Source organism: Megalobrama amblycephala, linkage group LG1 (assembly GCF_018812025.1).
Source record: "Megalobrama amblycephala isolate DHTTF-2021 linkage group LG1, ASM1881202v1, whole genome shotgun sequence".
NCBI classification, from domain to species: Eukaryota; Metazoa; Chordata; class Actinopteri; order Cypriniformes; family Xenocyprididae; genus Megalobrama; species Megalobrama amblycephala.
The window spans coordinates 5314954-5338966 of record NC_063044.1 but is presented as its reverse complement, the minus strand read 5'-3'; the positions used below and the strand labels follow the sequence as shown (position 1 = coordinate 5338966).

Below are 24013 nucleotides of genomic sequence, written 5' to 3'. Positions count from 1 at the left end.
GACAAAATTGTGACGGTCTGATATGACCTAAACCACCGTAATGCCTGGCCCTGAATACCAGTGTAATTTTGTAGTCGATCTAGGAGTATTTTATGATCTATAGTGTCGAACGCAGCACTGAGATCAAGTAACACTAGTATTGAGATACAGCCTTGGTCAGAAGCTAGAAGTAAGTCATTTGTAATTTTAACGAGCGCAGTTTCTGTGCTATGATGAGATCTGAATCCTGACTGAAATTTTTCATAGATAGCGTTTTTTTGCAAGAAGGAGCACAATTGGGCCGACACCTCTTTTTCTAGTATTTTAGACATAAATGGAAGATTTGAAATGGGTCTGTAATTTGCTAATACATTTGGATCTAATTGTGGTTTCTTAATGAGAGGCTTAATAACTGCTAGCTTGAATGGTCTTGGGATGTGACCTAGAGATAAAGATAATATTGATAATATTGAGAAGAGGCTCTTCTACAGGTAACAATTCTTTCAGTAATTTAGTGGGTATTGGATCTAATAAAAGAGTAGGCAAAAAATATCTGGGTGGTGTACTAATTACAACAAGATTCGGATATGCTTATACTAATGTTGCATGTGAATATGCCTACTTACCTACTATATAGTAGGAGAAAACAGTACATGAAAACAGTAGCATGTCTGAAACCTCTGTATTCATAGAACAGTAGGCGAGATATTCCTGGATGGCTTACTGCTTCTGCCCAGATTCTTAAATGTTCATCGATGGATACTTTTATATCCCGGCCTTCCCAGGAAGCTGCGGGAGAGGATACGTCATAATTGAACATGGAAGACAACAGCAATGTGGGTGTTTTCAAATGTATTACAAACCAAAATATGGTTCCTTCAATTGCATTTGTTGAACTACTGTAGAGTAAACTGTTGAACTGTTGGTGTAAAGATGCTAGACAGGGGTGGGGTTCCCAAAGTGAACCAAGTCGCAAATTTCGTCATTACCAATAGATTAAATGGGACTTATGACCATAGTTGGCTAACAATGCTTTCGGGAAACACACCCCAGTAATAGTATAGTTGTGATTTTGCTGTAAAAATAAGTTTTATTATGTATAGCTAACAGGGGAGCTCCAGTAAGCACACGTACTCCTCCAAAGTGGATTTACATAAACTATATACTGTACATCTTAAAGACGCTTAAGAAATATGAAATAGACATCTGAATGAGTGATGTATGAGTGTGAAACAGCACATAGACCTTCATTGTGCAAATCTATGCACATATTCCTATAAAAGTGATATTGATTTAGTATTTGTGAAAGGCTGTTGTGTTTCTGGTTGTCTTTCAGCATCTGTTCTTCAGGTCTATTAGATCATCAGAGGGATTTGACTGAATCAAGATGCTGCTGATCATTGAAGCTATTTTTCTCATTTTAGCTGCTCTAGGACAGGTAAGCTTGTGTTCTAGTATGAATATTACAGACATGAAGAATACTGATGATTGATCATTATGATTCCTGTTGCTGCAGGATCACAGAGCTGCCGAAGGACAGATATTTCCATTGGATATGGCACTGAATTCTGTCGATGACCAATACAGGTACTGGTCATATAATTAGAATATCATCAAAAAGTTGGTTTATTTCACTAATTCCATTTAAAAAGTGAAACTTGTATATGATATTCATTCATTACACACAGACTGATATATTTCAAATGTTTATTTCTTTTAATTTTGATGATTATAACTGACAACTAAAGAAAATCCCAAATTCAGTATCTCAGAAAATTAGAATATTACTTAAGACCAGTACAAAGAAAGGATTATTATAAATCTTGGCCAATTGAAAAGTATGAACATGAAAAGTATGAGCATGTACAGCCCTCAATACTTAGTTGGGGCTCCTTTTGCCTGAATTACTGCAGCAATGCGGCGTGGCATGGAGTCGATCAGTCTGTGGCAGTGCTCAGGTGTTATGAGAGCCCAGGTTGCTCTGATAGTGGCCTCTTCTGCATTGTTGGGTCTGGCATATCGCATCTTCCTCTTCACAATACCCCATAGATTTTCTATGGGGTTAAGGTCAGGTGAGTTTGCTGGTCAATTAAGAACAGGGATACCGTGGTCCTTAAACCAGGTACTGGTAGCTTTGGCACTGTGTGCAGGTGCCAAGTCCTGTTGGAAAATGAAATCTGCATCTCCATAAAGTTGGTCAGCAGCAGGAAGCATGAAGTGCTCTAAAAATTCCTGGTATACGGCTGCATTGACCTTGGACCTCAGAAAACACAGTGGTCCAACACCAACAGATGACATGGCACCCCAAACCATCACTGACTGTGGAAACTTTACACTGGACCTCAAGCAACGTGGATTGTGTGCCTCTCCTCTCTTCCTCCAGACTCTGGGACCCTGATTTCCAAAGGAAATGCAAAATTTACTTTCATCAGAGAACATAACTTTGGACCACTCAGCAGCAGTCCAGTCATTTTTGTCATTAGCACAGGCGAGATGCTTCTGACGCTGTCTGTTGTTCAAGAGTGGCTTGACACAAGGAATGCAACAGCTGAAACCCATGTCTTGCATACGTCTGTGCGTAGTGGTTCTTGAAGCACTGACTCCAGCTGCAGTCCACTCTTTGTGAATCTACCCCACATTTTTGAATGGGTTTTGTTTCACAATCCTCTCCAGGGTGCGGTTATCCCTATTGCTTGTACACTTTTTTTCTACCACATCTTTTCCTTCGCTTCACCTCTCTATTAATGTGCTTGGACACAGAGCTCTGTGAACAGCCAGCCTCTTTTGCAATGACCTTTTGTGTCTTGCCCTCCTTGTGCAAGTGTCAATGGTCGTCTTTTGGACAACTGTCAAGTCAGCAGTCTTCCCCATGATTGTGTAGCCAACAGAACTAGACTGAGAGACCATTTAAAGGCCCTTGCAGGTGTTTTGAGTTAATTAGCTGATTAGAGTGTGGCACCAGCTGTCTTCAATATTGAACCTTTTAACAATATTCAAATTTTCTGATATACTGAATTTGGGATTTTCCTTAGTTGTCAGTTATAATAATCAAAATTAAAAGAAATAGACATTTGAAATATATCAGTCTTTGTGTAATGAATGAATATAATATACAAGTTTCACTTTTTGAATGGAATTGGTGAAATAAATTACATTTTTGATGATATTCTAATTATATGACCAGCACTTGTACACTCACCCAACTTTTAATATTTATCCTAAATTCAACAATGACACTCGTAATGGCAAACAAAACTACAGAAAAATGACATACAAATGGTATTCACTTCACTTTTTGTTAACAGATGCGATACAGATTCTAAAGAAAAAACAAAATAGATGCTTTGATACTTTTCATGGTACAGATGTTAAGTTGAATGGGCATGTTTCTACAGACATTTGTTTTGGCTCATTTACAACCTCCTCCCTCAAGGGCCCGTGACGTGTGCCGGTTTGTTGCTTCGTGTGCTATTTGCGCACAGACTAAGTCGAATAATTCTCCTCCCGCGGGATTTCTTAGACCTCTCCCGATTCCATCTCGTCCATGGTCTCATATCGCCATGGATTTCATTACCAGTCTTCCGGCATAAGCCAATAACATGGTCATCCTTACTATTGTAGACCACACTTCGTTCCGCTCTGTAAACTCCCCTCTGCTAAAGAAACAGCCCAAGTTGTCATCGAGCACGTCTTTCGTCTACATGGTCTTCCCTCGGACATTGTCTCGGACAGAGGCCCTCAATTTGCATCTCAATTCTGGAGGGAATTCTGCCGGCAAAGTGGTGCTTTGGCCAGCTTGTCGTCAGGATTCCATCCTCAGACAAATGGGCAAGCTGAACGCACTAACCAGATTTTGGGTCGTATGCTCCGTACTTTGGCCTTTCGCAACCCCTCGTCCTGGAGCGAGCTGTTACCATCGGTCGAGTATGTCCATAATTCTCTCCCCTCTTCAGCCACAGGGTTATCACCGTTTCAGTCATCTCTTGGCTATCAGCCTCCTCTGTTTCCCTCCCAGGAGACTGAAGCCTCTGTTCCTTTCGTCCAGGCGTTTATCCGTCGTTGCCAACGCATCTGGAGGACAGTGAGATCCGCTTTATGTCGCAACAGAGAGCGCACTCATCGTACTGCCAATCGCCGTCGAATCAAAGCACCCAGATACGTTTGCGGTCAAAAGTGTGGTTGTCCACTCAGGATTTGCCCCTGCAATGCGAATCCCGCAAATTGGCTCCACGTCCACCCTGTCTTCTACGTTTCTTGTATTAAGAACGTTGTTCGCGCTCCCGCCCGACCCACCCGTTGTCCGGTTCTTGTCGAGGGTTCCCCTGTCTACAGGGTTAGGAAATTGCTGGACTTGTGCCGCTGGGGGCGCGGTTACCAGTATCTGGTCGATTGGGAGGGTTACGGTCCCGAGGAGAGGAGCTGGATTTCAGCCCGGGACATCCTGGACCGCTCGCTCATTGATGACTTCCTTCAGTCTCGCCAGTCCTCTTCCTCTGGAGCACAAGGGGGCGCTCCTTGGGGGAGGGGTACTGTCATGAGCCAGGTTTGATTGTTTCTTTGTTTTCTGTTTTAATTCCCCTCCCTGTTCATCTTTGCTGATTCGTTTCAGCTGTTCTTCATTTCTGCCGGCGTTCGCGCTTTTCACGTCCGCACCTGTTCTGTGTTGATTGCTCTGGTTATTTCTCCCTGCTGTCTGTTCATGTCTGTGTCGGGTAATTAGTGTGGCGTTCGTTTGCAGTATCTCTCTGCTACAGAGACTCTATAGCTAACTCTATTTGTGTGTGTGTTATCAGTCCCCCACCAAGCCTTTGTGAACTAGGGCTTCCTTCAGGAAATGAACTGCTGCTGTTTCTTCTGTTCTCCAGCTGCAGCGTGCTGTGTGACGACGCCTGGCAGTCTGTTTATGTGGAATATTGTTTGGGACTCAATAAATTCTGTTAACTAGCTCCTTTTGCCTCTGGGTCTTCTGCTGTCGCATAACAACTTTAAGGTCACTATAACACTTCTATTACTTTAGTGAATTTAAAACTGTTTTATGTTGGTAAACAATGTTTAATTCTGCAATGTATTGGAGATTTTTTGTATTTGTGAAATTCAGCATCTGTGCTTCATTAGGTCTACTAGATCATCTGAGGGATTTGACTGAATCAAGATGCTGCTCATCATTGAAGCTCTTCTTCTCATTTTAGCTGCTCTAGGACAGGTAAGCTTGTGTTCTGGTATGAATATTACAGACATGAATACTGATGATTGATCATTATGATTCCTGTTGCTGCAGGATCACAGAGCTGCTGCAGGAAAGATATATCCATTGAATATGGCACTGAATTCTGTTGATGACCAATATAAGGGATGTAGCGAGAACATGACACATCTGGTCAAGACAAAATATCTAGAGAAGGAAATGTCTGCTTCAGCTGAATTTAACAAGTCTTGGCAAGAAGGTGAAGAGAATGCAACAAAACCAGAGGATAAGTTGCAACAAATTCATTCAGTCGCCATTCATGTGTACACTAACAAAGACTCTAAAGTATACAGTAATTTCACTAGTGCCACTCATACTGACAAACAAAAATACAAAGAGGGGACATTCAAATGGTATTCACTTCACTTTCTGTTAACAGAAGCGATCCAGATTCTGAAGAAAACACAAAATAGATGCTATGTAACTTATCGTGGTACAAATGTTAAATTTGACGTTCAGAACAAAGAGGTTCGTTTGAGTTCATTTTCATCCTCCTCTCTTGATCGTAAGGTAATACAGGGTTTTGGAAATAAATCTTGTTTTAAAATCTACACCTGTGAAGGTGCTAATTTGACAAAATATTCAAAGTATCCTGATGAGAAAGAAGTCCTAATTCCTCCATATGAGACGTTTAAAGTCACTGCTGTCAGGAACAGAACAGATCAGCCTGATCTCTGGTGTGAGACAGTGTTTGTGTTGAACAGCACTGGAAAAACAAGTGACCTGAACTGTGCATTGTTTAACAGGGGAAACCATGCTGCTTTCTTTAATGTTTTGCTAATTTTGCACATTTTATTTTGTGTTCACCTGATAGTCAGTTAACTTGTAGATTTTACGTTTCTCATTGTTACTGAACATTGTATTTCTAGTCATGCTTAATTAAAACTGATATTCCAGGAACACAATGGGGGAAAAGATAAGCTTTTCTAAACTTAAAATTATTAGAATCTTTTTGGTTCTCATTTTGTGTAAATGTACTTTGGATTAAAAAAATTTAAATTTACACATGCTCATCGTTGCTTCATGAACATGTATGTTTTAATTGAATGTTTAAAACGCCATCTAATCTAATAATAATTAAAAAAATAAGACAAACTAAATTATTGTGTCAATAAAAGCAAATTATTTATGTTACTAGTAAAAACAAAATTACAAAGACAGCAAAAACAATGCAGGTAAATGAACACACACAACTCAGAAGTCACAGACAGACAGATAAGAATGCTGAAAAAGTCATGTAATAATTTATGAATTTTCACATCCATCTTCACATCCGGCTAATGCTACACTGTTGGAGAGGTTTATAAAGAATGAAGTTGTGTTTATGAATTATACAGACTGCAAGTGTTTAAAAATGAAAATAGCGACGGCTCTTGTCTCCGTGAATACAGTAAGAAACGATGGTAACTTTAACCACATTTAACATTACATTAGCAACATGCTAACGAAACATTTAGAAAGACAATTTACAAATATCACTAAAAATATCATGTTATCAATGATCATGTCAGTTATTATTGCTCCATCTGCCATTTTTTCGCTATTGCTTGCTTACCTAGTCTGATGATTCAGCTGTGCGCAGATCCAGACGCTAATACTGGCTGCCCTTGTATAATGCCTCGATCATGGGCTGTCATATGCAAATATTGGGGGCGTACATATTAATGATCCCGACTGTTACGTAACAGTCGGTGTTATGTTGAGATTCGCCTGTTCTTCGGAGGTCTTTTAAACAAATGAGATTTATATAAGAAGGAGGAAACAATGGTGTTTGAAACTCACTGTATGTCATTTCCATGTACTGAACTCTTGTTATTCAACTATGCCGAGGTAAATTCAATTTTCAATTCGATGGCACCTTTAAGCAGGTAGTTTGGTGATGCACTTGCAACTGTCTCTGGCTATGTTCGAAACTGCATACTTCCCTAAATAGTATGTCAGAATCCTCAGTTTTCATAAAAGAGTAGGCAAAAAATATCTGGGTGGTGTACTAATTATAACAAAATTCAGACATGCGTATATTAATGTTGCATCCGAATATGCCTACTTACCTACTATATAGTAGGAGAAAACAGTACATGAAAACAGTAGTATGTCTGAAACCTCAGTATTCATCGAACAGTAGGCGAGATATTCGCGAATGACCTACTGCCTCCGCCCAGATTCTGAAGTGTTCATCGATGGATACTTTTATATCCCGGCCTTCCCAGGAAGCCGCGGGTGAGGATACGTCATAATTGAACATGGAGGACAACAGCAATGTGGGTGTTTTCAAATGTTTTAAAAACTAAAACATGGTTCCTTGTGTTAAATTACATTTGATGAACTACTGTAGAGTAAACTGTTGAATTGTTGGTGTAAAGATGCTAGACAGTATAGTATAGTTGTGATTTTGCTGTTTTATTATGTATAGCTAACAGGGGAGCTCCAGTAGGCACACATACTTCTCCAAAGTGGATTTACATAAACCACACTGTACGTCTTAAAGACATTTACTAAATGTCTGTTTAACATCTGACAGGAAAATCTTTGATAAGTATTGCAGATAAGCACATCACAACATGAAATAGACATCTGAGTGAGTGATGTATGTGTGTTATTATGTAGTAGAATTCTTCGTTAATTAACTCGAGCTCGAGCCAAACTTCAGGTTCTAGCCTCCTCCGTGGACAGCAAGCAAAGCTTGTTTTACTATTAACTGTCAAGGCTGAATGGGGAACCGAACTCATGAAATGTAGTTCTGTTATGACAACTCTTGGGAGGTTGGTATGGTAATAGAGATTGGCATGGTAATGGATAAGGCAATATATCTGCTACCCTGTGTGGAACAGTTTGAGGTGTCTTGGCAAAAGGGGAGATTGAAACTTTGTGTATCAGTTCGAAGTGCCTTAACAGGTAGAGCTAGACAGCGGTCCTGATGTGTGAGCAAGATCCATATAGATCCGCTCTGATGGTCAACAAAAAACTCCCTGAAACTTCCTAGCTCTTCCATCCAGATAGCAGAATTGTCTGTTTTTTACTGTTATAAATATTGACGCATAATATACATTGATTATTACGTTGACACTTACATTACATACATATAATAGCCTTTTTTCCTGGGGAGTGGCAGAAACACAGCATTAATCAGTTTTTGTTTTTAATTTTGGAGGGACTGCTCCCATAACGTAAGATACATTTACAGCAACTACTGTATTTGCAGTAATTTTTTCGGTAAATATTAACACAACATTGAATAAAATTGATTACTATGTTGACTACACTTACAGTAGTGATTGAGATGGAGAGTGATAGAGAGACGGCATTAACAGTGTGGTCTGTTAAAATGTACAGGTAACTGGAGAGATGGTTACTGAGTGAATTAACAATGTTCATAAATACGATCCATAATATTAGCATTTCTGTTAACTGGATTTATTTCAGCATGGCTAATGTACCCCTTCATCATGACCTTCCCTAAACATAGGCTAAACCATTCATCAGAACATACGTGTACGTACGTGTGTGTGCGTATATATTTACAGCATGTACTGTATATATTTTTCTCGTGCTTCTATGGTCATGATTACTAACATCCTAATGTAGTGTTATGTTAAGATACATTTACAAACATGCACAACAAGTGAATATCAATGAATGAAGCTGCTCAGTTCAAGTCAAGAAAGAAGTTTGGTCAACAGTAGGCTTGGGTATCGAGTATCGATTATTTATTGGAACCGGGACTAGCTTTGCGATTTTCCCGGAATCGTTCAAAAGTTTAAATATCGATTCCTAGTTTCGACTCACAGTCCGCCGACTGGAAGAAGAAACCGCCGAACACCAACGAAGAAGCATCCACTGGAAGTGTTGGCATAACCGAGCGAGTCGAACATGGATAGCGTGCGTCGGCGGTCCAAAGTGTGGCTTCACTTTTCTAAACAGAACAAAATCTTCGGCAAAATGCAACATTTGCGGCAAGATTGTTTTGTGCATAGGAGGGTGCACATCGAGCACCTAAAAGTTCATGGAGTAGAAATAAATGTGTGCCCTCACTGCCCTGTCTTTGACGTGCTGCGCCGACCGTCCTCCACTCCCTTCCTCTTCATAGTAAAGTTCATAAAAAGTAAAAAGTTCATAGAATTAAAATTGATGGAGAAGGTCAGACTATTTCCTTCAGAAAGACCGTTGGGTAGCTAGCTCATTTAAAATATCCTAAACTTTTTTTGACCCTGCCTCTTAAAAGAATCGGAACAGTGAAAAACAGTGAAAAATATAGTCAACAGTGAAAAATATACAAGGCAATCATTTGCATTCTACAAAACATTTAATTATATATTACATCCAGGGAGAGGGTAGGTAAGTTTTCCTTGAATGTTCTGTCTTCAAAGAAACTCTTCCTACAGGGAGAGAAAGATGTCAGAAAGGGAATATAAGGGTTCACAATAGCCATTACATTGTTCCAGCGCAGCTGTAGGATTATCTGGAGACCTGGTGGTGAATCAAGAATCAGTCAAATGCTTATACATACAGTGATAACAAAAGCATTCAAACTCCACACTATAGTAATGCTATAGTTACTTGAATTTTTGGGTGAGAGCATTCCACTGCCAGAAGCAGACTGTGGCCCTGTTTGCGTTTTGGTCGATCGGATCACAAGTGGATGGCACTACATACAGGTGTAAACAGAGTCTAAAATGGTTTGAGTTTGTCCACTTTCGACCACTTCCAGTAGTCGAAAATGCATTCGACCGGACTGCTTCCGTAGTGTAAACGCTCATGTGGTCGACTATGTTTGAACAGCCACTAAAGACCATCTACTCTCCATCTACTGACCTAATGTGTAAACATTATGGGAAGCGCTCGAGCCAGACAGGATTTAAACTTTGCTGGCTGAAGACCCAAGTTTGGTTTGAAGATGAAAAACGTACCAAGCACAATGTTCTCTCACCATTACTGATTTCTAACACACACACACACACACACACACAGCGTTCGGCTGGTCTCACGGCTGTCAGAGCAGAAATGAACACTGATGCTCTCTGTATGTTTTCCCGTCATCTCTGGGTGTGTTCATATGTAAACTGCTCAAGCTTATTTTGTCCATTAGATTGAAAGATCTGTAAAAATATTTACCCACCCCCTCGAAGAAATCAGGACAGAAGTGGTGTAAAGAGGACAAAAGAGATGGATTAAAACACCAGGTGTAAACGGAGTCTCCCTCATCCACTTGTGATGCGATCGATCAAAATGCATCTTAACTCCAGGTGAAAACAGGGCATGTGTCAGAGCCAGAGGAGACCGGGTCTGGAGTCGAGTCAAGCCTGCTGCTGCTGGACAGAACTGGGAGTTGTGAAGAAAAAGGAAACAGTGTTAAGGTTAATACATTGAAGGACAGATTAAATACACATTTCCAAAACATTTTCAGGAGGTTGACATTAAGAAGTGAGAGCACACTACAGTTCGGTCCATAACTATATGGACATGTGTCATGATTTCTGTTATTTTGGCTCTGTACTCCAATACAGATGAAATTAAATTGTATATATATATATATATATATACACACACACACACATACTGTCAGACACAGACGAGGACACAGATGAGGTAAGTGCAACAGTGTTTATTGACAGAGGTTTCAGACACAGGTGATGACACAGGTAGAGAATCTTGACACGTAGAACAGACAATAGGTATAACAATGATGACTTTCCTTGGCAGATGACGATGAAGACACAGATGATGACGGGGAACTCAGGACTGGAGATGAAGACAACAGGTAGGTACAAAGTTCAGGTAAGACGAGGTCGAGTGACGTGTAGGGATCGGTGCAAGACCAGACAATGCGTGAACGGGACTGGTGTGCTTATATGTGGCTCTGGTGATGATGCACAGGTGTTCAGTATTCCGGTGATTGTGAACGAGTGGGCGTGGCGTAAGTGTCCGTGTCTGAAGGTGCCGGTTGTGTAGCCGTGACAGTACCCCCTCCTCCACGGGCGGCTCCTGACGGCTGGGAACGACGGCGGCGACGGGGTCTACCACGGCTTCGAGGAGCGGGACAGTCGGGATGTTCCTGGTGGAAATCGGTGAGTAGACTGGGGTCAAGGATATCCTGGCGGTTGACCCAGCATCGCTCCTCTGGGCCGTAGTTCTCCCAGTCCACTAGGTACTCCAGTTGGGACCCACGTCGCCGCGAGTCAAGGATAGCTCTCACCCGGTAGATGTTGGTGTCTTCATCGATGGCAGGAGGAGGAGGTACGGCATCATCACCAGGCTCTGTGGAAGGAGGAGACAAAGGGTCAGTGAAGGGTTTGAGAAGTGAAACATGGAAGGATGGTGAGATGCGGTACTGTGCTGGGAGTTGGAGACGGTAGGTCACTTCATTCAGCTGCCTCTCGATGGTGAATGGTCCGATGTACCGGGGACTCAGCTTACGGCAAGGCAGCCGGAGGCGGATGTCCCGAGTGGAGAGCCAAACTTGTTGTCCTGGTTGATATTGAGGAGTGGGTCGTCGGCGGGCGTCAGCTTGCTCCTTGTGCCTCCGGACTGCCTGCTGGAGGTGCACGTGAGCTGAGTCCCAGACCCTCTCGCTCTGTCGGAACCAGTGATCTACCGCTGGGATCTCCGAGGGCTCACCCGACCATGGAAACAAGGGAGGTTGGTATCCTAACACACACTGGAACGGGGTGAGCCCTGTGGTGGACTGCTGGAGGGAATTCTGGGCGTATTCGGCCCAGGGCAGATACTGGCTCCAACAGTCCTGGTTACGGTGACAGTAGACCCTCAGGAACCTCCCGATTTCCTGGATTTTCCGCTCAGTCTGGCCGTTGGTCTGAGGGTGGTATCCTGACGAGAGGCTGACGGATACCCCTAGGAGGCGGAAGAATGCGGTCCAGACCCGGGAGATGAACTGTGGTCCGCGGTCAGAAACGATGTCTTCAGGTAAACCGAAGTGGCGGAAGACGTTGTGAAAGAGTGCCTCTGCCGTTTCGAAGGCCGTTGGTAGTCCTTTGAGAGGAATGAGCTTACAGGATTTCGAGAATCTATCCACCACAACGAGTATACAGGTGAGTCCTTGAGAGGAAGGAAGATCTGTCATAAAGTCTATTCCAATGTGGGTCCAGGGTCGTTCTGGGATGGGCAGAGGCACAAGCTTTCCTTCAGGCAATCTCCTAGGGGTATCCGCGATGGCACAGACTGAGCAGCCCCTGATGTACTGGGAGATGTCCTGAGGCATGGATGGCCACCAATAACGTTGTTGAAGGAGCGAGAGGGTCCTTCTCCTGCCTGGGTGTCCAGAGCCCGGAGATGAGTGAGCTAAGTCCAAGAGGGTGATCCGGTGATGAGGTGGAACGTACAATCTACCCTCTGGACCTCCCGGCGGAGCAGGTTGGAGAAGGTTCTCTTGTTGGATCTGTTGGTTGATGGTCCATTGGATAGGGCTTACGATCATGGCTGGAGGGAGGATAGGTTCTGGAGTTTCAGGATCGGGATCTGCTTGATGAAGACGAGATAGAGCATCAGCACGGTTGTTCTGATTTCCTGGACGGTAGGTGACTTTGAAGTTGAATCTGGTGAAGAATAAGGCCCATCGGGCTTGGCGATGGTTGAGTCTTTTTGCGTCTCGTAGATATTCAAGGTTGCGGTGGTCAGTGATGACTTCAAACGGTTCCTTTGCTCCCTCCAGCCAATGTCGCCACTCCTCCAATGCGAGCTTGATCGCCAGGAGCTCACGATTGCCAATGTCGTAATTCTGCTCCGCCGGGGATAGCTTCTTGGAATAGAAGGCGCATGGATGGAGTCGTGGAGGATCCCCCTGCCGCTGGGACAGTACCGCTCCGACCCCGGTGGAAGAGGCATCTACCTCGACGATGAACTGACGGTTTGGATCGGGATGGACCAGGATCGGAGCGGACTTGAAGGCGAGTTTCAACTGATGGAAGGCGTTCGTGGCCGTGGGGTTCCAGGACAGAGACTTGGGCCGGTTACGGAGAAGAGAGGTGAGTGGTGAACTGAGCATGCTGTAGTTGTTAATGAAACGGCGGTAGAAATTAGCAAAGCCCAGGAACCTCTGAAGCTCCTTGATGGTGTTGGGTTGCTTCCAGTGAGTGATGGCTTCCACCTTCCCCTGGTCCATCTTCACACCATTGGAATCGATGACATAACCCAGGAACTGGACTGAGGAGGTGTGGAATTCGCATTTTTCCAGTTTAAGGTAGAGTTGGTGTTCACGGAGCTTCTGGAGGACGAGTTTGACATGGTTCACATGGTCTTCATAACGATGAGAATAGATGAGAATGTCATCGATATATACAATGACGAACTTGTTCAGGTAATCTCGGAAAACTTCATTCATATAATTCTGGAACACAGACGGACTATTGGACAATCCATACGGCATCACCTGATATTCGTAGTGCCCGGACGGGGTGATGAACGCTGTCTTCCACTCGTCCCCCTTCCGTATGCGAATCAGGTTGTAGGCACTCCTCAAGTCCAGTTTTGAGAAAATGGTGGCTCCACGTAATTGTTCCAGGGCAGCAGGGACCAGAGGAAGGGGATAGCTGAACTTAACGGTCTGTGAATTGAGATGGCGATAGTCAATACACGGCCGCAAGCCTCCGTCCTTCTTGGCCACGAAGAAGAAACTCGACGCGGCAGGGGAAGTCGATGGTCGTATGAACTCCTGCTGAAGAGCTTCTTGGACGTACTCCTCCATGGCCTTCTGCTCCGGGATGGACAATGGGTATACTCTTCCCTTTGGTAATGTAGCCCCAGGCAGGAGGTCGATGGCGCAGTCCCATGGCCGATGAGGTGGAAGTTGGGTTGCCAACCGCTTACTGAAGACATCCTGGAACGCCCGATAAGCTGGAGGAATGGTTACTTGGACTTGGGTTTCTGGACTTTCGACTGAGGTAGATTGGATCGGCAGTGGTGGTTTTCTGGATGAAGAAGATGATTGAAGAACTCTTACTGGTAAGGTAATGCAGTTTTCATGGCAGTTCTTACCCCACTTGAGGATTTCACCATTTGACCAATGGATGTACGGTTGGTGTTGGTTTAACCATGGGCGTCCCAGGATAATGTCAGCGGTTGACTCCTCCAGCACCATAAATGTGATGTCCTCCACATGCAAGTGACCGACGCGAAGGATGAGTGTGGGGGAGAAGTAACGGACATGACCTCGGCCCAGCGGTTTTCCCTGTATGGTAGTAATTTTCAGGTCGACGGGGCTACGTTGGCGTTTGGCATTCAGTTGATTGAGGGTTTGTTGGCTGATGAAGTTCCCCGCCGACCCGGAGTCAATGAGGGCTTGTACTGAAACAGAAGATTGACAATGTCTTAGGTTCACCCAGGTCTTAGTTAAACGTGCTGTTTGAGGTGGTAATTGAATGGTACTCACCGCTGGACGAGGAGGCCGAACTGGACAGGTGGGTAGTTGATGTCCATCTCCCCCACAATACAGGCACAACCGTAAGTTGATGCGGCGTTGTCGTTCTGTGGTGGTGAGATGGTAAGTGTCAACTTGCATGGGTTCAGGTGCTGGAGGCGCGGCAGATGGTGAGACAGGCGGAGGATTTACAGCGGGAGCGGTGTGACTGCAAGCAGCAAGACGTTGGGAGACCCGGATAGTTTTTTGGATCAAACTCTCTAATCCCAGGGAATCTTCATATACTACGATCAGTTGTTGAACTTCTTCGCGCAATCCATGGCGAAAAGCTGTGAGGAGAGCGGTTTCATTCCAGCCGCTGATATAGGCGAGGGTGCGGAAGCGCACAGCATATGAACTTACGGTCTCGTTCCCTTCTTGACGAATGTTGAATAACTGATCGTGAATGGATAAGTCAGCTGTCTGCTGGCCGAAGACTTCCTTTAACTGGGAACAGAATGAGGACACGGAACCAAGGATCGCAGAATTTGCTTCCCATAATGATTGGGCCCATTGTAGGGCTTTACCTGATAGTAGATTGATGATGAATGCCACCCGGCTTCTTTCGGTGGCGAATAGATGGTTATTGGCTTCCATGTAAAGGGAGCATTGTAGTAGGAACCCGCTGCAATCCTCCGCCGCGCCGCTGTATGTCGCTGGTTTGGCCATGGGACTCGCAGGGGCAGCTGAAGAAGTGAGCGGTGGAGTAGGTGTTGATGATGACGGTGCGGTGGTTGTGGTATTTTGAAGGAGTGAGGACCGTACAGCGTTGACCAGTGCCAGGAAGGGATCCGTGGTGCGGTCCCCGCCTGTGCCTGAAGAGCTCTGCATCAGGTCTGGTCTTCTGTCAGACACAGACGAGGACACAGATGAGGTAAGTGCAACAGTGTTTATTGACAGAGGTTTCAGACACAGGTGATGACACAGGTAGAGAATCTTGACACGTAGAACAGACAATAGGTATGACAATGATGACTTTCCTTGGCAGATGACGATGAAGACACAGATGATGACGGGGAACTCAGGACTGGAGATGAAGACAACAGGTAGGTACAAAGTTCAGGTAAGACGAGGTCGAGTGACGTGTAGGGATCGGTGCAAGACCAGACAATGCGTGAACGGGACTGGTGTGCTTATATGTGGCTCTGGTGATGATGCACAGGTGTTCAGTATTCCGGTGATTGTGAACGAGTGGGCGTGGCGTAAGTGTCCGTGTCTGAAGGTGCCGGTTGTGTAGCCGTGACACATACATACCAACCACTATTGTTATTTAAATTTTCATTCTTCCACACAATAACATTATGGAAGAAGCAGGGTGATTATTTTGCTTATCCAAGAAATTATGCAAATAAGGGAAAAGATTATTTAATATTTTTATGCTGTCATAAGGGTTTAAATTTAATGATGATTTAGCATTGAGGTCATAGTTTGTGGGGGGTGTTTTTGCACTTGTTCCTTAATATTCAGATGTGTTTAATATTCACAATATCTGGCCACCTCATGTATGTTAATAAGAAACCCATCTGAACACAATGTAGTGCAACATCACCTTTAACTATGACCTCAGTATTGAATTTACACATTTCTGGTGGATTATAAACTTCATTAAAGTAGAAATCATGGCAGAGCTGTTGTATTGAATTAGATTAGATTGTAAAAGTGTTCATATAGTTAGTGGCCAATGTATGCATCCTCCTTACTGTGTTATTCTCTGGTACTTTAATTAACTGGCAACTAAGTGTTGATAACTTAACAAATCTAATAACTGAAGATAAACGTTGTTTGACAACGAACTTGTAAATGTAAGGGTAAATGTAGCCCAACTGACGTCAAGTTATGGCAGCTAAAATTAGTGAAGTGTAGGTCACTTAAGATAGCTGCAATTAGTCTAACTAACGTTATTATCTTCCAATAAACGTTAACTAAATCTGGTTACATAAAACACAACTATTGTCTAGATTCATGAGGTCAGGTAATGCGTTCAAATGTCAAAAATGCAGTAATTTCATCAACTTACCAGTGAGCAAAAAATGAAAATGAATGGGGTTCAGCGCTGGAACTATCGGCTGCTCCACGACGACACGCGTTACTTCCGCATTCCAAAGTTCCTATGGAGGTGTATGGGAGTGTCGCAAGTCTGTTTTTCAACGGTTCTGGTAATCACCCGCACTTGCAATTCATTCACTCATCACCACAGCACTACTTGAGCACAGCACTCACCTCAGTATGTTGTGAGTTCTCGTTTGCTTAAGGACTCTCTTTATGCTTACCACTAGGACCCTTATTATACTCACTACTTCCACTCCAGCGTCTTCCTCGTATCCTCCTGTGGCTTCGTCTGTGTGTTTGTCTCCCAGTTACCGTCATCCCTCCATAACACACTGCAGTGAGCACCTTCCATGATCATCATTCCTGCAAAGCACAAAGGACAGTGTCAATATTCATCTTACCATTCACCAAAGTCAATAGCCTATCTGCCGTTCACTTTCCTGCATCGATCCAATAAATACCACCCTATTGTAGGCTATTCCTGTTGTCTCCGACTCCTCTTTCCGTAACACAACTATATTTTCATATATTATTCACAAGGCAAATATTGGCACAAACTGCAGTGCAAACAAAGTTTGCACATTTGTTTGACTAAACTCTCTGCTTGTCCACAAATCACATTGAAAAACAAACAAGTGAGTTGTTGCACTCTGCTGAAGATCAACAGTATATAGTCCCAGCCAGGAAATATTGAAATATTATGAATAAAAAATTATTTTTTTAAAATATAATGAATGGAAAAATATATTTTCTCATGTCATGTGGCATAACAACTGAGTGGAATGTCTTGTCGCTAATGGTGTTATGAAACGTGATCTCTTGTATCTAGGTCTATAGCTGTAAAACGAGTCACATGACTTAGAGGAACACAGGAAAAAGAGAGACGGGAGGTCTGCAATGGGGTTTCTTTATAGACATTTACAAACAGATGATAAAATAATCTCTAATTCAGTGCTATAACCAATTGGAATTAATACATTTAATCCATATATAATATTATAAAAGACTTTTGGATGCTATCCCATCTCTCATCATTATGCTGACAAAAAGGGGAATTTCTCTTGCAATCTGTGATGCTTCCTGTTTTGTGAAAACATACTCAACCTAAACAGCAGCTCTAATTCACTTTGAGAGAAAGCTGAAATAAGTAAGTTTAATTCTGTTGTCTGAATTTTTTATATGTGCAAGTTTAATTTATATGATTCATGCATGATTAATTGACTTGATCAGTTGAGATACTACATTTTAAAAGCAAAATGATTTTGATCTATTCTTTTGTTCTTAAATACACCAAATTTGATACAATATTTGCGTTGCAATTTCGAGCAGTTCCTAATGAAACAACTAAAGTGATGAAATTAACTGTTATATAATTCACCTACCAACTGATCATTTCCTGTGTTTCTTATGGCAGCTTTCACTATCACTTTTGTACCATCATGACTCTTAACTTATAAGACAACGTGAAGAGGAACTTTCAAATTTAGCTAAAATAATGTTACGGAAGGATTTCATTAGTGAGAATATAATAATAATAATAATAATAATAATAATAATATAATAATACTCTTTTAGGGAAATTCCAAACATCCAGTAGCTCACACTTAACAATTACAAACAAATATCACAAACAAAACACCCAACCAATAGTAAAATTAATCACCACAACAGCTAAAATTAAATAGTACATATAACATATAAAATAAAGTACATATAAAAATAAAGAACATTTAAAAGGCACATAGTCCTAAACATAAATGAACTCAGATTAAATAAAAACTAACAAATTGCACATAATCCCTTTAAATTCATCAATACAAATGAACATAAATAACTGATTATAAATAATAATACAATAAGTATCCAAACAGACCAGCACATTGCCACAACACATCCAGCATTATAGCTGCAATGATAAGAAAAGGGGTGGAAAATATCAAAAACTATTAATATCAGGATCATATAAATTTATCATAATAAAACAAGTGAAGAATGGTGTTCCTCTAGTCTGGAATTATTCAAAGTCTGTATGATATTAAATATTATTAGGAAGAGTAATTTATCAAGAAGACTTTTAGGAAGAGATCATCTGTGTATAGGAACATAATTTTCAAAATGTTTATGATAAAAATGACTGCAGTCACGCATTGGTTTTATCAGTATTGATTTACATATCAGCCTTCATAGTTTTTTTACCGTCATGGACCACCAACTCTGATAATAATAATAATAATAATAATAATTTTATTTTACTTATTAAAGGGACACTATGTAACTTTGTGCCCTCTGTTGGTTTAAAAAAAAACAAAACAAAAAAAAACTGCATGCATTTTGTGGAAGAACATTGTTTTGGTTGTTCTTCGGCTCTGCGTGACTGTGCGGATGAATATGGTTATTCTACCACTCATAAAACATTAATTACTAGGCTTAAGAGACATAACCAGATTAAATGGGAAGGATCTCAAGCTGAGCTGAAGACGTTACTGTAGCTTTACCATTAATAGACACAGTACTTCCTGAAAATAAATTCCAGCACAGTGCTAGAACAATGCTTTACAATGACCCTGTTTACACCTGGTATTAATATGCGTTTTGGTGGATCGGATCACAAGTAGACATGGGACACACATTTACTCCTGGTGTTTTAATCCATCTGTTTTGTCCACTTTCAGCCACTTCTGTCCTGATTTCTTCAAGGGGAGGGTCTATGGGCAGGTAAATGCATGTTTTTTTTCTGATCTTTCAATCTAATGGATGAAATAAGCTTGCACAATTTCATCCATTAGATTGAAAGATCAGAAAAAACCAAGCAAAGAATTCAAGCTCAAAACGTTTTATACCCTGTAAACACATGTATTAGTGTTGTCCACATGTGATCTGATCGACCAAAATGCATCTTATTACCAGGTGTAAAGAAGGCCAATGAAATGTTAGAGTTACATATGGTAATTTATTGTAATCTGTTTAATAAAATACCTTACTCACCTGTTGAGTAATAAAACAAACACCATCATCTCTGCATCGCTTTTACAACACTTCAAATCCTTCAGTTCTCACCATCTCCAAAGAGCCAAGCTAATGTTGATTCTGGTTTTATTACAACCTCTATCGTGTTCTCTTTTTGACAGCAGACTCTCTTCTGTTTGCTGTTTGTTTAAAACGAGTGATTCCCCAAAGGTTGGAGATTCAGCTGCTCCATGTCAATCACTCGTTGTGACAACAAACCTCTGCCCCTCTCACACCAGACATGCATCAAAGTAGGTTCAGCAACTTTTCTCTGTTTATGGATATGATGAGAAACACATGGGCAAGTGACACAAGTTTTTCCATTATGTACACAATTTTTTTCTCTTTTTGGAAATTTTATGACAGTCTTTAGAAAAGGCTTTTATACTGTAATACTGAGGAAATATTTTCAACTCTAATATTTCTATAATCATTTGTTCAAACTTTGAACAAAGTTTGAACAAATGATGTCTTTTCATCAGGAAATTTATGAACTGAAGCTATTGAGACGTTCCCTGACTGAAACATGAAAAATGGGAAACAAATCATGTGAGTTGTGTTTTAAATAAATATACAGAGTTTTAAATCTTTATAACATTAAATATTTCCCTGTGAATCAGTGATTGGAGTGTCTGTGTTACACTTTATAAATTATTTTTAGCACAAGAGGACCAGCAGTGCTTGTTAAATGGCAATGAAGGCGATGATGGTAAGCATATGAACATATCTGTGTATTCAGATATTATTATGCATTACATTTCTTTGCAAAATGAATTATATCATATAAACAATATAAGCAAAATGTTACTGACTGCTGCACCTTTAAAATATATTTCAATTTCTTTCAATTAACATTTTCACTCTTTCAGAAATTCTGCCTGTTTTTGAGGAACTTAAGCTTGTGTTAATTGGAAGTCAAGGTGTTGGAAAAAACTCCATTGGTAATGCCATCCTTAGGAAAAAAGTCTTCACATTCTGGAGGGGTCGTAAACATGCCGACATTAAAGAGACTCGTACAGTATCACAAAGACGGATCCATTTAACTCGCACCCCAGGCTGGAAAGAAGACTGGAATAATCCAGAGAAAACCAAAAATGACATTTTTCACTGTGTGAAGTCCTTATTTATCACCAAACCTCACGCAGTGCTCTTGACTCTTAAAGTGAACTCGAAATTGTCAGAGTTGACCATCAGCACACTAGAGAATCTTCTTACTGCTCAGCTGTGGGATCATACTATAGTGCTCTTCACACATAGAAAAAAACTGGACTGTACCATTGAGGATTATATCATACACCAGCATCTTCAACCTTTAATTGACAAATGTGGACAAAGATATTTTGTGATCCAAAAAAACTACAGCCAGATTACTGACACAATTGAAGAGCTCATTGCTAAGAAGAATGTACCCGGTTGTTTTAAACCTCATGATCAGATAAAGGATGATAATATAATATTGTCAGACTTAAAAGTCCTTGTCACGAGAATTAAATCTAAAATCAGTTCTATATTAACATACAAGGACAATTTTAAAAATTCACGAAATAAACGCTCAAATAAAGCGCTACTTGATTCAAAGGATAAAGAGATCGAGAGACTGAATACCATTGTTGAAGAAAAAGAGAGGGAGATAAGGAGGCTACAATCAAGAACTCAAGATAGACCTGAACTATCTGCCCTACGCAGAAGAATTGCTGAACTGGAAGGTGAACTAAAGGAAATGAAACACGAGAATGTAACACTGAAGAAGGAGAATGAAGAATTGAAAAAAGAGTTACAAATACATCAACATGCAGGCTATCGTAATAAACTCTGTCAAGATGTCAAACGGAAATCCATGACAAGGAACACACAAACGCAGTTACATATGCAGTTGCATGATCTTTCTTCAAAAGGTATGAAGATAGTACAAATGTAAATGTTCAAAATACATTCATTGATAAGTGCTGTGATCAATAAGTGTGAATCATTGATCATTTTTTTATAGTATAATAATATTTGTACACAATTATTAGTAAATGAAATGCAGTGAACTACTATATCATTTCATCTCATCTGATCACATTCCCACAGGCTCAGCTCTAAACAACTGGAGTGAGACTCTTCTTAAGATCTTGGAAATGCTGAAGGATTATGAAGTGAAGAAATTGAAATTCTTCTTAAATAACGATGAAGAATTCACAATATCCATTGACTCAATAGTGGACAGCGTTGATCTAGCAAATGCAATTAAAAATCAGTGGGATAAACAACGGGCAGTACTGAAATTACAACACTTCATCAAGAAAATCCCTCGAAATGATGATAAAATGATACAGCTGTTTACACCTTTCTTGAAGGAAATTGGTAAAACATGGTGATCATCAGCTATTCTGCAGTCATCATTTCTTTCTTAAAGAGGACTGCTTCATTTTAATGAGATATTTCTTCTCCATATCAGGGAAGTCTCACACGTCTTTATTGAAATTAGGCACTGGAATATTTTTATCTTCAAGAACCCAGAGAACCATGAAACATGTCTAATGATTAGTTCCTACCCAGGGAACAGGGAACGTTCTTAGAACATTCTGACAAGGTTCTCTCAAAGTTATGAACATTCTTCTAATAACGTTAATAGAATGTTTGTTCAAAGTTGTCTTGTCTTTAATTATGTTCTCAAAATGCTAGAACACAAATAACATTTTATTTAAACATTGTTCATGGAATGTTTTTTCTTAAAGAATTTAGTTGGATGTTCATCTGCCATTTTTTAAGATGTTATTTCAGCATGTTCAGTGAACATTCAAAAATAATATTACAATGTTTGCAAAAAATTCTGTTAACATTTGTTTTTGAAAACAAAAACAAATTTGAAAACATTCTTTTTCACAAACAACCACGTGACTGCTTCGTATTCTGATTCAAATAACATGAACCCTTGCGCAGGTATCAAGTGTCATTCGCTTTTTTTTTTTATAAGAATAAATCAATACGAATAAATATTTACATGTGTAGTTTTGTGCATGTTCAGTTATTTATTCCCAGTTCTTCAGTAGGCTACTTCAACTGACCATTCTATGATAATGTTTGCTTACTTTGGTAATGCCCAAGCTATTTTTCCTCCAAAATTTATTCACAGCCTCATTTACTCAAATTGTGTAAGTAAAATGACACATGAAAGACTATTTTTTATAAAGACTAATTATTTTTCATTGTTATACGCATTTCACAACACAAACTGATTTATTACATTACAGTCAAAAATGACTGGGTCTTCTGGGACGCATAGGCAGTTTTTTCCACCTTTTGACCACGAGATGTCGTTATAGTGTGCACCGTTTTGAAAAGCTTCGAGTAATGAACCTTTTTATGATACAGTTGAGGGAAAGCCATGGTGCTTCACAAAGCTTCATTTCGCCATCATAGTCTCTTGTGCAGGTTCTAATATAGTTACTGATCAGAAACATTTTTTTTTTTTTTTTTTGAAATTCACTTTTTGATATGGGTGTGTGCAACACTGAAGCACAAAGAAATCCTTTCTTAACTGACATGACAAAACAAAGGACTCATAAAAATGTCTCTTTTTTAACGAATGTCAGTGAAATGGAGTGTTTCCAAGTTGAATTTGGTCAAGCTTAATACTATGAGCTGTTTTCTAGGAATTTTATATAAGGTTTTGGAACATCCAAGGGTTTAGAACAGTTTAGAACCCCTTTCTTCTTCTTCTTCTTCTTCTTCTTCTTCTTCTAGTCATATACATTAAATAAGAATGGAAATGAAAAAGGCAATTACAAAACAGCCGCAACTGCCCTTGTACAGTTTGGTTGCAGCAACACCTGGTCAAAATGTCTGCTGAAATGCATAATACCCAATATTCAATATTTATCCTTCTATATACATTTTCATAAAGGTCAGCTTTCTACAATTTTGAAAGCTGACCTCTAATTCACATCCTGTTTTTTTCTTTTACTCCAACAAAATGTGTCCAATCCTCACCAAAATTGACTCATTGAGATCAATAGTGTGCTATAGCATTGCTATACTTGCAACTATAGTTACTATTTAAAACAAAAAGAGCTATGATACTGTTAATTTGCTGATGTACATCTCATTTAGTGTTGTGATGTGAACCGAACCCATTATAGATGTGTTTGTGTCTCTTCCAGGAATCTAGAGAAAAATATTCACTTTTCCATGATCAGAATTTGCTCATCATGGTGTCAAATTTGTAACACAACCAGTATGACACTGATGCTCATGGCCAATATCCTCATATACAAGATCAGAACTGCATTTTTATAAACTGCACAGTTCAGGTCACTTTTTCTGAACTCAGTGTCACACCA

At 40.6% G+C, this 24013-nt stretch overlaps 2 protein-coding genes across 4 annotated transcripts; both read left to right on the top strand.

The window, feature by feature from the left end:
* The first annotated feature begins 4445 nt into the window (after positions 1-4445).
* LOC125249419 (ecto-ADP-ribosyltransferase 5-like) lies at positions 4446-6378 on the top strand. Its single transcript, XM_048161710.1, has 3 exons — positions 4446-4969; positions 5095-5182; positions 5258-6378. Exons 2-3 carry the CDS (start codon positions 5132-5134, stop codon positions 6044-6046), a joined length of 840 nt encoding a protein of 279 aa, XP_048017667.1. The 5' UTR covers positions 4446-4969; positions 5095-5131; the 3' UTR covers positions 6047-6378.
* Positions 6379-17559: 11181 nt separating this feature from the next.
* On the top strand, positions 17560-22715 carry LOC125260362. Of its 3 annotated transcripts, none has more exons than XM_048178875.1 (6): positions 17560-17829; positions 19811-19939; positions 20171-20237; positions 20350-20397; positions 20558-21583; positions 21762-22715. In XM_048178875.1, exons 3-6 carry the CDS (start codon positions 20222-20224, stop codon positions 22046-22048), a joined length of 1377 nt encoding a protein of 458 aa, XP_048034832.1. In that variant the 5' UTR covers positions 17560-17829; positions 19811-19939; positions 20171-20221; the 3' UTR covers positions 22049-22715. The 3 variants fall into 3 exon arrangements, with proteins under 3 accessions (XP_048034832.1, XP_048034760.1, XP_048034677.1); XM_048178803.1 differs by having other exon boundaries at positions 20144-20237; XM_048178720.1 differs by having other exon boundaries at positions 19814-20237.
* Positions 22716-24013: the final 1298 nt, after the last annotated feature.